At 34.2% G+C, this 15,316-nt stretch overlaps 1 protein-coding gene across 1 annotated transcript in view; it reads right to left on the bottom strand.

Annotated features, from left to right (window-relative positions):
* Positions 1-1,823: 1,823 nt before the first annotated feature.
* The window catches only part of SEPTIN7 (septin 7), a gene marked incomplete at its 5' end in the record, with an annotated part of 112,623 nt that continues 99,130 nt past the window's right edge, over positions 1,824-15,316 (bottom strand). Inside the window, 3 exon segments of the mRNA XM_080817990.1 lie at positions 1,824-5,096; positions 6,642-6,781; positions 10,461-10,596. Coding sequence (XP_080674116.1) covers positions 5,057-5,096; positions 6,642-6,781; positions 10,461-10,596 — 316 coding nt within the window. The 3' untranslated portion in view covers positions 1,824-5,056.

Raw genomic sequence — 15,316 nt, 5'->3', positions numbered from 1 at the left:
CTGGATATCAACCTTTTGTCTGTATTGTCATTTGCAAATATCTTCTCCCATTCTGTGGGTTGCCTCTTTGTTTTGTTGACTGTTTCCTTTGCTGTGCAGAAGCTTTTGATCTTGATGAAGTCCCAAAAGTTCATTTTCGCTTTTGTTTCCTTTGCCTTTGGAGACATATCTTGAAAGAAGTTGCTGTGGCTGATATTGAAGAGGTTACTGCCTATGTTCTCCTCTAGGATTCTGATGGATTCCTGTCTCACGTTGAGGTCTTTTATCCATTTCAAGTTTATCTTTGTGTACGGTGTAAGAGAATGGTCGAGTTTCATTCTTCTACATATAGCTGTCCAATTTTCTAAGCAGGCCCACTTTAAAGATTTTATTTATTTATTTGATAGAGATCACAAGTAGGCAGAGAGGCATGCAGAGAGAGAGAGAGGAAGGGAAGCAGGCTCCTCGTGGAGGAGAGAGCCTGACGTGGGGCTCGATCCCAGGACCCTGGGATCATGACCTGAGCCGAAGGCAGAGGCTTTAACCCACTGAGCCACCCAGGTGCCCCTAAGCAGGCCCAGTTTAAAGAGAGCAAGAACAGACACTTGTTGGCAGTGTCTAACTATTCCCACATTAACTCCCACCTATTCTTAAGTGTCAACTACTGCCTTTCCCTGTCCCAAAGGATTTCAGAAAGCCTGAATGGCTTTAGATTTCAGCAGGTCCAAATACTGCACCTTAAACAGTGGTTCTGTGTGGCCAAGGGTGTTTCAGCCTACCCTTTGAGAGCCTGGCACAGAACAAGCTCCCCTTTTACTTGACCCTCCTTTGCTAATACAAGGCTGTTTGGCTGGGCCAAGCACTCCATGGGGCAAATGTTCAAGCCAAGAATAGTCTTCATTCTTCCTGTGAAGCTTTGAAAGGCTTCTAAAGAACACAGGAAATTGTCAACCCTTATTTTCTATTGAAAACAGCTGACACTAAACTTTGAACATTCTATGGATTAATCCCAAATCATGGGACCCAATTTGCTTGAAAAGAACCAATTTTTTTCAGCCATGTCAGAGATGAGATACTCTGATAAACCATCTCAGCATTACTTGCAAAGAATGACATATTTTATAACTCCCATTACTGGCACTGTAGAAAACCCACTTTTTACCAAAATTGCCTTATTTCCACGGTGTACCTATTGTCAAAACATACTTCACTTAGTAACTCCAAAAGGCTTTCTATGTCTACAAAGAAGCAGGTCTAGAGACTTATCAAAGCACCATGCAAACTTACTAAAAATGCACCATCATTTAAACTTGGGGAGAAACAATACTCTTTGTCATGGGCCCAGCATCACTGCTTCTATCAACATTCAAGGATAATCTCTCAAGGTCCAGATACCTTCACATGACCAGTCTTCACTCTGAACCAGCAAGGGAGATATGGGCCCTAATTTATACCTGAAGAAACAACTGTTCAGAAAGGAAAGTAGTATGCCCATTTCACAGAGATGGGATTTGAACAGATTAGTGTGTTCAGGGTTTTCTAGCACACTCCAAGTGGCCGTATGGCATAAGACTGAAGCACATAGGCCCTGACGTCATCACCATGACTGGTTCAAACCCAGCTCTGCCAGTTACCACTTTTCTCCTAGGTAAGTCACTAAACATCTCCAAGCCTGTTTCCAGTCTGTAAAAGGATGATACTGGTATCTATTAAGGGTTAAATGAAGATAACACACAAAAACTAGTTAACTTACCATCTGGAACATAGTGTTCAATACACGAATAATTGTTATTATTACAAAGGGCAGGGAAAATATCCTGAATGAAACACAGGGACTTTTGTTTACATTTGCAAGGTTTTTATTAGAAAAGACTTTAATTTACTGGAGTGGCAGACAATTTTTCCTTTCACATCAAATAGGATACCACAGCAGTCTTCATTAGGACATCCTTGGGGAGTCAACAAAATTATTAATGATCTATACACTACCTAAATCAATGGCTTCCAAAGTGGAATGAGCCAGATAATTCACTGGGGCTTAAGAGCGCTAAACTTTTTTCCCCCACTTTAAAAGTCTGTTTCATAATGTTCACAGTAACATAGTAGTACATGCATACAATTTATTATACAATTGCAATTATGGATACATGCTGAAAAATATTTAATAAGGAAACAGGATAAAGTTTGGAAATAGTGATCTAGATGACTTACTATGTCAACATTCTGCTCTTGCTGCATTATCAGGCCATCTTATATACTTTCCTCTTGCTTTTCCCTCACCTACTATACACCTACCTCCACATTACTAGGTCAGTTTCTCCAAGAGGATAAAAGGCACAAAAGGTGGGGCGGGGAGGAGGGGAGGTTCTCAGAATATGCAGGTGGTAGAGTGACACCAAATGAATGAGTCTAAGAGGCAGGAGCCTGTATGTATGTATCTCTTCAGCTTTTAAGAGTATGACCTAAGCTACATAGAAATAAGCCGTACATCCAATCAATTCATTTTATCAACTTCCCTGGGTATTACTTGTGAACTTGAGAACAAGACAAGTAGATCTCATCCCACAAGGTGGCAGTAAAGCTCTATCATTGTGGTGCCCAAACCAGTCAGTGGACTGTAGCTGACTTGGTCAACCCTGCATACTTAAAGACAGTGGTTACCAAGTTGCTTCAGTCACATAATGCCTCTAGACAATGGAGAGTAGGCATTGCTTTTCTGTTTACAAGCTGGCCTTTCCTTATGCCTTCCTGAATGTTATATGTATTATGAGTAATCATAAAGCAGTTCTCAGAAATTCATAGGCCATACAGCAAAAACAGCCCTCAATATGCTTGAGAAGCCTAGAGTCAACAATCAGAAGACCCATTTCAAATTCAGGTAAAACCTTAGGTATGACACAGATAAGGATTTGTGCAAATTTTTACTAGCATAGTAGAATAAAAATGACTTACAAACTTATCACAATATACAGAATTTTTAAATGGTAACTATGAGGACCTGTTTCTAGGAGTAATACTTCACTAGTTAGGCAGGTGGTCTATACAAAGTTTTTCATTTTGCATTCTCCAAAGTCAATAGGTTGTCAACTCCCTAAAACCAAATTCTTCTGGTTACAGGTGTTAACTCAATCTTTCTTAACACAGGAAGCAAAACAAATGGGGGGGGGAACCCTACATATTTTACCTATAGCTATTCTGGAATACCTGTCTTGGATGAACCAGCAATTTATTTTTTAAAATACCATGTTAGCGTTCTCCAATAGCAGAAGGCATTTTAGGATTAACAAAACTTTTCCAAGACAATTTTGAACTAGTGATAGCCATCAAATAAGAATAAATATTTACTGTGGTATTCCTAAATTGTGCTTTTAATGCCTCATGAGATCTACTTTAAATACAGCAACCCCGGGGTGAACTTATACTTAAAGTCAAGATTATGTAACATGAATAATCTATGTTTTACATTTTGGATCTATGTATCTTTGAAAAGCATTAAGGATCTTTCAAGCATACTAACTTGCTTAAATCCTTCAGCGTATGAAGCCAACAAAAATAAGAATTAGCACTTACTTCCTTCTGCATGGATCATTAATTTTAAAATGTAACAAACATAGTGAAACTTTTTATGGTAATGAACTTGGTTGTATTAATTGTACTTAAAATGCCATATAGCATTATGTTAAAATCTGTATCATTTGACCTAGTGAAATTATACCACTTTCTTTCCAGTTAAAAGTTTCAGTTTCCAGGGACATGAGAGTTTACCTAAGGTGAATGAATTGGGATTTTTCTCAGAGGAATAACATATTAATGAGATAGTAATGAGTAGAGATACTATATATCTCATAAATTAGAAAATCAATACATAATCATTCCAAATGAAATAAACATGCAAGAGAAAAGATGAATTACAATTGTGGAGGAGGCAAATTCAAGTTGAAAAGTTTCTACCCAAATATATTCTAGTTTTGTGTATCAGCTTTAAAATATTTAAGAGTCCACACTCTATTACATCACAACATTGTTTATTATGTGAATTTTTTACAATACAAACAAAAAAAATACAGAAATGCAATATATGAATACAGCTAAATGCAGAATGGTGACTTTTTTTCTTTTCAAGAGGCCATGATTCCCATTTCTAGTAAAATAAAGAGACGGCACATAGGTAGAAATAGGTTGGTCGTTAGCTTCACAATTTTGCCTAGAAATGATCTATAAATGCATTTTTCCCCCTGCTACTTACCATAAAGTGTAAAAAGGGAATTAAAGGAAAGTTTCCTTGTTGGTTTCTACCATATGAAAGATGCTATATTCTATTTTAGCAGGGCCAATATATGGAAAATACCTAAATAAAATGTTATTAAAAAATGAAGCAGTAACGAGATTCTGGCTAAAGAGGGCACTAAATGAGAATAACATATATTTAAAGAATCCAAAACAAACAAATAAACAAAAAAAGGTTGTTATAAAAAAGCTCTAGGTGCATTGTAAGCATATAGGATTTTTTTTTCCATGTGTATTTTTAAACAATGGAAGTGTCAAAAAATAGGGTCAACTGTGTTAGACTAAATTACATTATTGTATACGCTGTACTGAATGGAACCTTTGTATTATAATTATCATAGAGAAGCAAAGTTTGCATCATATTATGGCAATTTATCCTCAATGAATACCTTCCAGAGTCCTTTTATTTTGGAATATCCTGTAAACAATCAAACCACCAGAACATGATTGTACAACAGTAAAATGTTTTCTTGCATTAAATTGAAGACATCTGTTTAATTAAAAAAAAAAAAGAAAAACACCGAAACAAAACAAAAAACAAAAAAAAAACAAAAACAAAAAGAAAATGTAGGAAAGGTACTTAGAGCTGTTAGTTTCTAAGTACACAACACCCTAGACAATTCAAGGCATCTTAATCTCCATCAAGAACAAAAAAATAATAATTTTGTCATGCTGTTAAATCCATCATTAAGGATAAAACTGGTGCAAATTGGTCAAACGGATCCAACAAACACTGATGTCCAAGCTGGCATATTGGCAACTAATACGTAACTGGTGGTCAATAGAGGGTTTAAAAGATCTTCCCTTTCTTCTTGTTCTTTTCCAAGGTTCTAAATGGTTAAAGGAAAATAATCAAAATGAGTAGCCACGTTATAAACGTTACAGACAATACATGATAGTATCAATGGCTAATCCAGCTACAACTGTGTTAGATTTTTCCAACACTACTTTTTTATTTAAAAAATTAAAAGGGGTGGCTCAGGTCTTGATCTCAGGTTGTGAGACTGAGCTCCATGTTGGGCTCTGCACTGGCTGTGGAGCCTGCTTAAGATTCTCTCCCTCCCCCTGCCCTCCCCTCCCCCTGCTCTCTTTCTCAAAAGTAAATAAAGAAATAAAACTTAAAAAAATAAAAAAAAAATAAAGTTTAGAAGTGAATAATGAGGACAATGCAAATCTGTAACAGACAATCAAATATTTGACCAAATTTCAGGATAAACAGTAAAAACAGGACAAAAACCCATTTTTAATGCATGAGAACAATTCTTTCCAAATGAAATAGTGCAAAATGAAAAATATCAACTGACATCAAATACAGTATCCTTTTCTTTTACTGCCATTTGAATTTTGCATTATGTTTGCTTTTACCAATAGATTTTCCTCTTTGCAGGGGAAAAGTTAATAGAAGGACAATGTTACAGAACAAATATCTAACCCTGAAAATATTTAGCAGTGAGGGTAAACTGTAGAATTCTTATAGGGATACAAGTTTTCAGTTTTTAATGGGACTAACAAGAAAAAGAACAAGTCAAGGTACAAATATTACTGAGTTTTGTGTAAACTAAGAACAAGTAACTGATTAGCTGTATTTGGAATTAGATACCCAAAATTTTATCTTAAGAAGTAACTTTTATCCTAAAGAAATAATTCAGTACAACTAGGGGTAAAACATACCCCTAAATGTATAAAAGATCTTTGTAAGAGTGTTTTCTATGCTTGCCAATGATCGAACACAACTATTTTGTCCAATACTTGAAGGGAGAGATAAGAAATTGATTATGGTAAGTCACTTAGGGAGAATGCTATGAAGCTATGAAATCATAATTATGAAGCCTGTTATGTCATGGAAAATATTTGTAATGAAAAGAAATACTGTTAGAGTAAACAGATTGCATCCATCTATTAAAAATATTCATCCATGAAATTAACTGTGCTTGGGTGACAATGGGTGAGGTCTTTATTTATTTATTTAGTATTTATTTATTTGAGAGAGAGCAAGTGCTCAGGAGCCAAGGGAGTCTAAAGCAGGACTCCATCCAGGATCATGACCTGAGCAGAAGGCAGGCATTTAACTGACTGAGCCCCCCAGGCACCCTGAGTAAGGTCTTTTAAAATAAACAAGACAGGGCGCCTGGGTGGCTCAGTGGATTAAGCCTCTGCCTCGGCTCAGATCATGATCTCAGGGTCCTGGGATCGAGCCCCGCATTGGGCTCTCTGCTCAGCAGGAAGCCTGCTTCTCCCCTCTCTCTGCCTGCCTCTCTGCCTACTTGTGATCTCTCTAATAAATAAATAAGATCTTTAAAAATAAAAAAATAAACAAGATAATAATTCCTTAAAACATTAATATACATATTTCTTAGGAATCTGATATTAATTACCTGGAAGAGTTCTGTTGTTCTAAAATACGTTGCTGGGCTTCCCAGTTTGCTTTCTCGTCTTCAAACTGACGACGTTTTTCCTCTAATTCTTTGTGCTGTGCTTCCAAATTCTTTTTCATTTGCTCATGGCGCCTTTGGAGCTAAATCACAGCACAATATGTAAAATAAAGCTGTTTAAGATATCAGGAACAGAAGTATGTTTCACCCAGGCCTTCTAATGTTAATAAGCACTGAGTTCTTATGGTATAAATTCAGAATACCACCTGGAAAGTGCTGTCTAGGATTTCTCCTTCTGTAGGACTTGCCACCCTAAAGGCCAGTGACCCAAGACAATAATTTTGGGAAGAGGGGAAAAAAAAGTGCTACAAGTTTATAGTTGTGTTGAGCTTTACAATGGACATATTCTATCTTATTTATCAACTCATCTTTCACTACCCATAAGCATGAAGAAACAAGGCAAGGAAAACATCACTGTCCTCACTGTACAGGTGAACAAAGAGTCGCAGAGTGTAAGTCACTTGCCCAAGATCATTAGCGAGAATATTGGAAGAACCAGGATTGAACCGGTCTCCTCATTCCAAGTTCAGAAAGCTGAGACAAGTGGAAAGAAAGCAGGTAGATAAGGACTTAAAGGGCTTTAAGACCACAGTAAGCCTCCTCAATTCCTATAAAGCAGTGGTTTCTCAAATGTTAGTCTTCATACAAATCACCAAAAGAGCTTGCTCAAAATACAGAATACTGGACCTCACCCAGACATACTGAATTAGAATCTTTGAGTGTTAAGACTAGAAATCTGCATTTTCAACACACCCCAGTGATTCCAGTGCAGGTATTTTTTTCTACATTGAGAATTAATGCTGTAAAGAATGCTGGTTTAGAAGTAGAAACACTCTTGCAAAGTAACCACAGAAACAAAGAACTTATCTAATGGTTCCTTAAATAATTTCATTTAGGCACTAGTCAACCTGTTTCTGAAGAAAATAGTTATTACACCAAAAAAAAAAAAAAATCAGGTTGAATCTAAATACACTTAATACCTGAAAACTATTTCAACCTTCAGATGTCCAGGAATCATATTCTAGTAATGATCATATTACATCAGTGCGTTAACATCCTAAATTTGGATGATAGTAAAATTCTGCATATATAATTTGTTTTCTCAATTATTTTGTAAAGCACAAAGAGTGACTTAATAATTATTCTTACTGCAAAAAGCTCATGCAATTCCTACAAAACCATCTAAGATAAATGCAAACAAACAGGAGTCAAATTTGAGATACCATCTTCCTGATTATAGCAAACATTACTAAGAAAATATCAAAAATAGGAACACAGGAATATGCCTCTAGTTATCAAAAAAAAATACAAGGGAATCATAAACACATGGTTCACAACAGATTCAGAGAAGGAGGGAGAGAACTACTATAGGGGAGAGTTACAAAGGGGCTTAAAATGAACTAACGAGGTCTTATTTTTTAAGCTGGGTAGTTAAGTTCACAGGTATTCATCATTCCTTATCTATATATTTCTGTTACATATTAAGTATCTTTAAAAAAAAAAGTATCTTTTGTGTTAACTGCATGTAGGTAAAAAGTACAGGTTACAAGCCCTCTCAAAGGACTGTCAGGGGTTAGATGTCTTAACAAAATTCTGACTTTTTCAGATTTTAGAAAGGCATTATTACTTAGAAAAGTATATAAACTAAATTTATAAAACACCTCCTGGGCTATCTAGGATAGCACTTATCTTAGCATCAAACACATTACTATTTTTTGCAGTAAATTTTATAATATTCACATCAAGTGGAATAAAACAATTAGTTCTATGTCTGGTTTTGCAGTTTTCAGAGCTTATTAAGATTTAGGATTTGAAACTGTGGATACATGATTGTGGACTTATCTAGTGATTAAGAGCAAACTTAAAGAATTAATGGGTTCACCTTACAACAATATGCAGCACTGATGTAGTTATTTTATCCTTCCTCTTATGTATAAAAAGGGAGATGGACAATAGTATCTACCTCATAGGGTTATGGTGTGGATTTAATGACACAATACATTAAGAATGCTTACTACTGTGCCTGATGCACTGTGCTGCTGGATATTAACAGCTGTGCCCTAAAGAAACATTTCTAACACTAATGAACTTGAGAAAAAACTGTATTACACAAGGTTAAATAGGTCTCTTCACCTATATATTTATATACTTATATGGCTTACAGTATTAGGGGAAACTTGGCAGATCTCTTTACAGGTTCTTCGAATGCTAAGAAAGATTTCATCCTTCAAAGAGTAAAGTTTCTCAAAACTATTATCACCACTCACAAAAATCATAAAACTCTTGAAGGGTTTTTCAGCTAGTTTCATAATTATTTGTTTATAACATTTACTCTTAGGAGCAGTTTCTAAAATATGTCTATAGCAAATGTAAATTCAACTACTTTTAGATTTTCAACGAAATCTAAGTGTAGAGGTAATACAGACTCTCGATTATTCCTGTTTTTATTCCCCTCTGTTATAGATTTTCCAGATTATTCACTCGTTAGTGAAAGGGCAAAAACTCAAATGGAAGAATCAATAAAAGGCTGATAAGTAAAAAGACGAAACTTAATCTCCAAAATGTCATCTTATTAATAACAGATGCTAGGGATCCTATTCCTGCAATGCTTTGTAGTCTCAAACCAGAAGGAAGTATTCCATATCTTTGCTGCATTAAGTTTATGACAAATTTAACAACAGTCAAAGTGGCTGTCTATTTTTTTTTTCAAAGTAAGAGATCACATGTAAAGCCTAGTAATTTGAGAGTAATCTAATGTGGAATATAAACATTTCCTCCAAATTACTCAATATTTTACTCCATGCATTCTATTTAGTGGATTAAAATACTTCTGGTTACTTAGTCAAAGAGGGTTTCAGTATTTTATGCAATAATTACAAAAGCAATGAGATCAACCATAAGAACATAAACAAAATAGATCTAAATCCCCTTTTAATATACCTAGATACAAATATTATTAATGGAGCCACATATGAACACAAGGATCTCACTGAATTTTAACATTAAAAGTCATTTTTAAAATATTTCATATTAATATCTATCAAACCAACTATTACTCAATTCTCATGTTATTGTTTTTTCCTCCATCTTTCACTTCTTGAAGGAAGTGTGAGGAAATGTCTTCCAGGTCTTTTTGATTTATAGAAACTAAATGTATGACTCAACATCCAAGGTAGTAGATAAGCTTGCTGGGATGCTTTGTCACTACTTTACCAATGTGCTAACAATGGCAATTACTCTGACACTATATTACAAATATGCCCAACTCATTTACAACAATATCACCTTCCTTCTATTTTCTCCCCTTTGGCGGTCTGTAATTTATCCTGGCAAGCCCTCAGTTCAGTTAAAGTTCTTTCTTTCATTTTCTCATTCATATGCAAATAACTGATTTATTATCATTCTCATACAACTTTTTATTCTTACAACCACCCAAAACCCTTGATCTTTACTCTTTTTACCTTGAATACAGGAAATAGTTTATAATTTCATTTCTTATAATTTGCTCATTAAAACTGATAATTCATTGTAAGTATCCTATTGTATCTTCCTAACAATATTTATGGCCAAACACTTACATATTGAAGTATATATTATTATAAACAAAGCGCTTCCCTTTATTTCTCCATCTTATTACATTAGGGCATTATATTAAATTCGGGAAAATATGTGTAGAAAGGTTTTATTATCTATACTAATAAAGATATTATTATTTTAAAAAGAAATAATATATCTATGAGATGAAAATGTTAGGCTGATTACCTCAGCTTCTGAATCCTTCAGTTTTTGAACTTTTTCTTTGACCTTCATCTCAAACACCTGCTCCATCTCCATCTCCATCTTCTTCATCTTAGCTACATGCTCCCTTCTTTCTTCTTCCATTTGTGCAAGAGGGCTCCTGTTGTGAACATTAAGGATAAACATCAGAAGTCAAAATACTACTTCAATACAAAACTCTGAAACAGTGATGAAAACAAATAATATGCTGAATTCTACTACTAAATTCTGATTTTTGAAAGTAAGTTTGAAAATAATTTTTCAATTATTCTAACACTATCTTAAATGACATAGAACACAGATTTGAAGTTTTATATATAAATGCATTAAAAATTCTTTAGAAGCTTTACAATTTACAAATACTTATAATCTAGAATTTCCTTCCATAAAGTTTTATATTTAAACCTGGATCTCTAACAAATAATTACTATGAAAATAGATATAAAAAACAAACTGTTGGGGTGCCTGGGTGGCTCAGTGGGTTAAAGCCTCTGCTTTCGGCACAGGTCGTGATCCCAGGGTCCTGGGATCAAGCCCCGCATCGGGCTCTCTGCTCAGCAGGGAGCCTGCTTCACTTCCTCTCTCTCTGCCTGCCTCTCTGCCTACCTGTGATCTCTGTCTGTCAAATAAATAAATAAAATCTTTAAAAAAAAACCAAAAAAACCAAACTGTTAGCAGAATGTTTCTCTTAACCTACTGCGTATCAAATCTAGAGATGACATAAAATAAACTTTAGAAGGAAAATGGAAAGGAACCATTCCCAAATTATACTCACAGAATGGAAAATGAGAAGAAAATTAATTTTGCACTTTAAACAAAATTTTAATATGAAAAAAGGAACCAAGCTAATGAATACATGTAGACTATTTTTAGCTCTATAAATTTCTAAGTGTTAATAATCTCTTTTGTAACAACTACTGACATCACAATTGTAAGTTAACACTAATTCAAACTTATTTTTATTTTTTATTTTATTTTTTCAGTGTTCCAAGATTCATTATCAAACTTATTTTAGTAACTGAATTACCATGTTGGAAATACTACCTACCAATCAATCCCTAGAAAGTTTTTCATTTAGGTATGCAGAATTTCCAGGACACTTACGGTAATTTCACTGCTCATGAAATTCATTCCACCTAACTCAAATATTTCATTGTCTTCATTTCTTGTTTTATTTTAAAAAGATATTTGGTGATAAAACACATACACAGATGATATATAAGAGAGAGAATCAGAAGCAAATAAATATGCTGATAATTATTTCTGAAATGCCGAAAAACAGACATAAACATAGTTAAATGAAGTATTTCACTCTACTGTCATTAAAGTCCACAGGTTCAAATCTCTGCACAATTTTGTTTGTTTTTTTAAAAATTTTATTTATTTGACAGAGAGAGACACAGCAGGAGAGGGAACAAAAGCAGGGGGAGTGGGAGAGGGAGAAGCAGGCTTCCCACTTAGTAGGGAGCCCAATGTGGGGCTCCATCCCAGGACCCCGGGATCATGACCTCAGGACCCCGGGATCATGACCTCAGCTACAGGTAGACACTTAACAACAGAGCCACCCAGGTGCCCTGAAATCTCTGCACAATTTTGATCAAAACTTTCATGTTGAAAAATATTGCAAACGAGTTTTATCTTAAGGCTAGTATACTTAAAGAGACATAAGTGAATGCCAAAGTATCAGTAACTCACTACAGTCCCAGGGAGGAAAGAAACCTGTGCTCCCTGAGGATCTTTGAAAACTATTCAACACGTAAGACAACTTAAAAGAGACATGCCCTCTTCTGACTTTGTTGATAGACATGTTTATGTCTTCACATCAACAGGCTTTGACCACTGATGGGACCACTGAATTGCACATTTCAAATTGGTGAATTTTATCTCAGTAAAGCACTTTAAGAAATTAAATCATGGCTTACAAACAAAAACAAAATCAGGCCTTGGATATCACCTATAACTTCTAAGGTTAGTCACTTTAATCCTGAGGTGACACACTTTGATTATGGTAGACTTTTCTCCTAATGAGGCTGAGTACTTTTTTTTCTTTATTGTAGCTAAGTATTTTTATAGCACTCTTCTTCTGTATCAAGGAGGAGGACTAGAGATCCAGATGGGATATATTAAATAAGAGCAACAGGACAGAACATTGGCTACTGATTTTTCTTAGCAAAAAGGGAGGACAAAGATATGAAGTACTGCTGTGATCAAGATCTGTTTTTGCAATTAGTGTAAATTTGAACAAAATGTTAACTAAAGGATATTTCTTCACCAAAAGTAAACTTACAAACCTGCAGTATATTTTAACAATTAAACAATTAATCAGAGGTTCTGAAAATGAAACTAAACCAAATATTAACTTAAAACAAAAACCTGCATTCAAAAAGTGAGGTCAACTAAAATAAACTTTTAAATATAAATATCATTATTTCATTAAAAGTTAGGGGCCTTCCTGATAACATAGTTCTCATCTTTATGGCAGATGTTTTTAATATAGGGGCTTCCGATCTCTTTGGCAGAACTCTGAATGAATCCCTTGAAATGACATACCAAATCTGTGTGTCCATGCAAGCATTTTTCTGGTGAGAAGGTCCAAACCTTTTGTTAGACTTTGAAAGAGTCTTTTATAAACCTTACTTCTGCCACCCCTCAAAACATTTTAAACTCTAGAAAAGAAATAATCTAATAACTATTTTTTCAGTTGACAGTGTTAATTGAGTATGTATGTTTAAGCAAGAGAGATTACCCAATAATATTGTTGCAATTTGAAAACACAGCTCCAAACTGTAAATATATTAAATAAAAGAGAATTTCACAGTGATCTTAAAATTTAATATATATTCTTACTTCTAATACTCTATAAAATGTTCATTTAATTTTATCCTTGGAAGGAAGAAGGCAATCATTTAAATATAAAGAATTTATCATATAATTTGAACATGAAAAGGGCACCAACTAACCAAAAGTAAACACTGTCATCTTGATTTTTATTTAAAGAACTCCAAGAAAATAGAAGGCTCCAGACAACAGGCTATGTTTTGAAATTTGCTTTTAAATTCAAAATTTAAATATTAAAAATCTCTACATCATAAACCTGTGTAAGTCTTTGGGAAACAAAGACTTACATGCCTTCAACTGTGTCATATCTAAGAGAACAAAAAAGAGAGACTTAGAACACTTACAGTAAACCACACTAAAAGCAACAATTAAAGGCCAATTCAGAGATTTCACAATTGAGTAATTAAGATCTGTGCCCTAAAATATTAAGTTTATGGCAAAATTTATTAAAGCTAATTAATTTCTTTCCCAAAATCCTATTAGTAATTACTATACCAAATCATTATGAAAATAAAATGCTGTGCAATTATCTTCTGACAGCCTGCTCAGATTTCTAGACCTATTTAAATATGTGTACTTTCAAAAAAATTTTTGCAGAATTTCTTATTGAGATACTTAAAGTTGTTCAGCCTTGTCAAAATATTTGACTCCTGACCAAATGAAATGATATTCCAGTGTTTAAAAAAGACAGTCATATATATATGTCTAAAATGGATTTTTTGAAGCCTCTCACCAGTAAACCTCTTTCAAATCCCTTTAATTTTTAAATTAGCCCCTCATTTCTAGTCATCTTTATTAAACTGTTATTTAAAAAACTGTAATGCAAATTTATGCTTACAATGTAGAAAACACAAAGAAGGGTCATTTTTTCATCATATTAAACATTTTTTTCCAAATAAAACTTTTTACTAGATGGCTGCAAAAAGCATTTAATTATATTATAGCCTAACTGCTTTTTAATGGAAACTTCTTTACACACATAGATAGGCTAAAGCTTATACACTTAAACTTCTCTGAGAAATTTAAAGCAACTCTGCCAAAGAAATGAAAAGGCCTGGTAAAAGAATAAAAAGAAACAAAGAGGTATAACATAACTGCATATCTCACTAAATCCACAAAGATTTAACGTAACTCCTTCTAGGGATCACTTTAAAGGGTTATAGTTCCTGAAAGCCACCAGATGACTCACCCTTTCGTGTGACAAACAGCAAAATCACAGCAAGGACCACACAAGGCTGACCTAGTAAGGTTCTAACAGCGGTTGTGTTATATAACCCATATTTTGCGTATAACAGAAGACAACCACATTTCACTTAGATTTTGTGTGGTCTTTCCTGAAGAACACATTAAACAAACACATTCACATACATTTTCTCCAATGGTTAGTAAGGCCACTATGTACACAGACATGTAGCAACTTTCATACAAAAATTTTCAAAGGAATTTCACTTAGATTTCAAAGAGCAATAAAAATTTCTGAAATTTTGGGAAAAAATACCACACTTCATTTTGCCAAGTGAGAGCATTAGAGCCAAACATAAAACAATATTCATTATATTTTCATGAAAGGACATTTTAACAAACAGTAAAAGATACAACTGAATAAATATAATTTTTTGAAAAAACTTCAGAAAATTTCAGAAAATTGTCTTTTTTTCTCTTTCAATGAAAACTGTATTGTACCAAAAGAGTGCAGAGAATCAGCTTTTGGAAACCTGTACTTTCAGTCATTTCTAGGAATCTGTTATCCACAAAAGTTTCCCCAAGCTTACAGATGGAGAAAACTATACAAAACAGAAAAATAACATATGGGAAAGAGGTAACAGGGTATGCCCAACTTGGAACAAGATACCAACTGTCATAACTGGTGCCAATGATAGACAACAGTTCATAAAAGAGTCGCCAATCAAATGTGATTTTAAGTAAAACATACAAAAGAAGACCAAGGAAGGAAGGAAGAACTTGAAGAAGCAGGTTTATCAAAACCAATACTAAATAAATAA

This window comes from Martes martes (assembly GCF_963455335.1).
Source record: "Martes martes genome assembly, chromosome: 11".
Classification (NCBI taxonomy): Eukaryota; Metazoa; Chordata; class Mammalia; order Carnivora; family Mustelidae; genus Martes; species Martes martes.
Note: the sequence above shows the minus strand (reverse complement) of the source record. Positions and strands in the feature narration are given on the sequence as shown.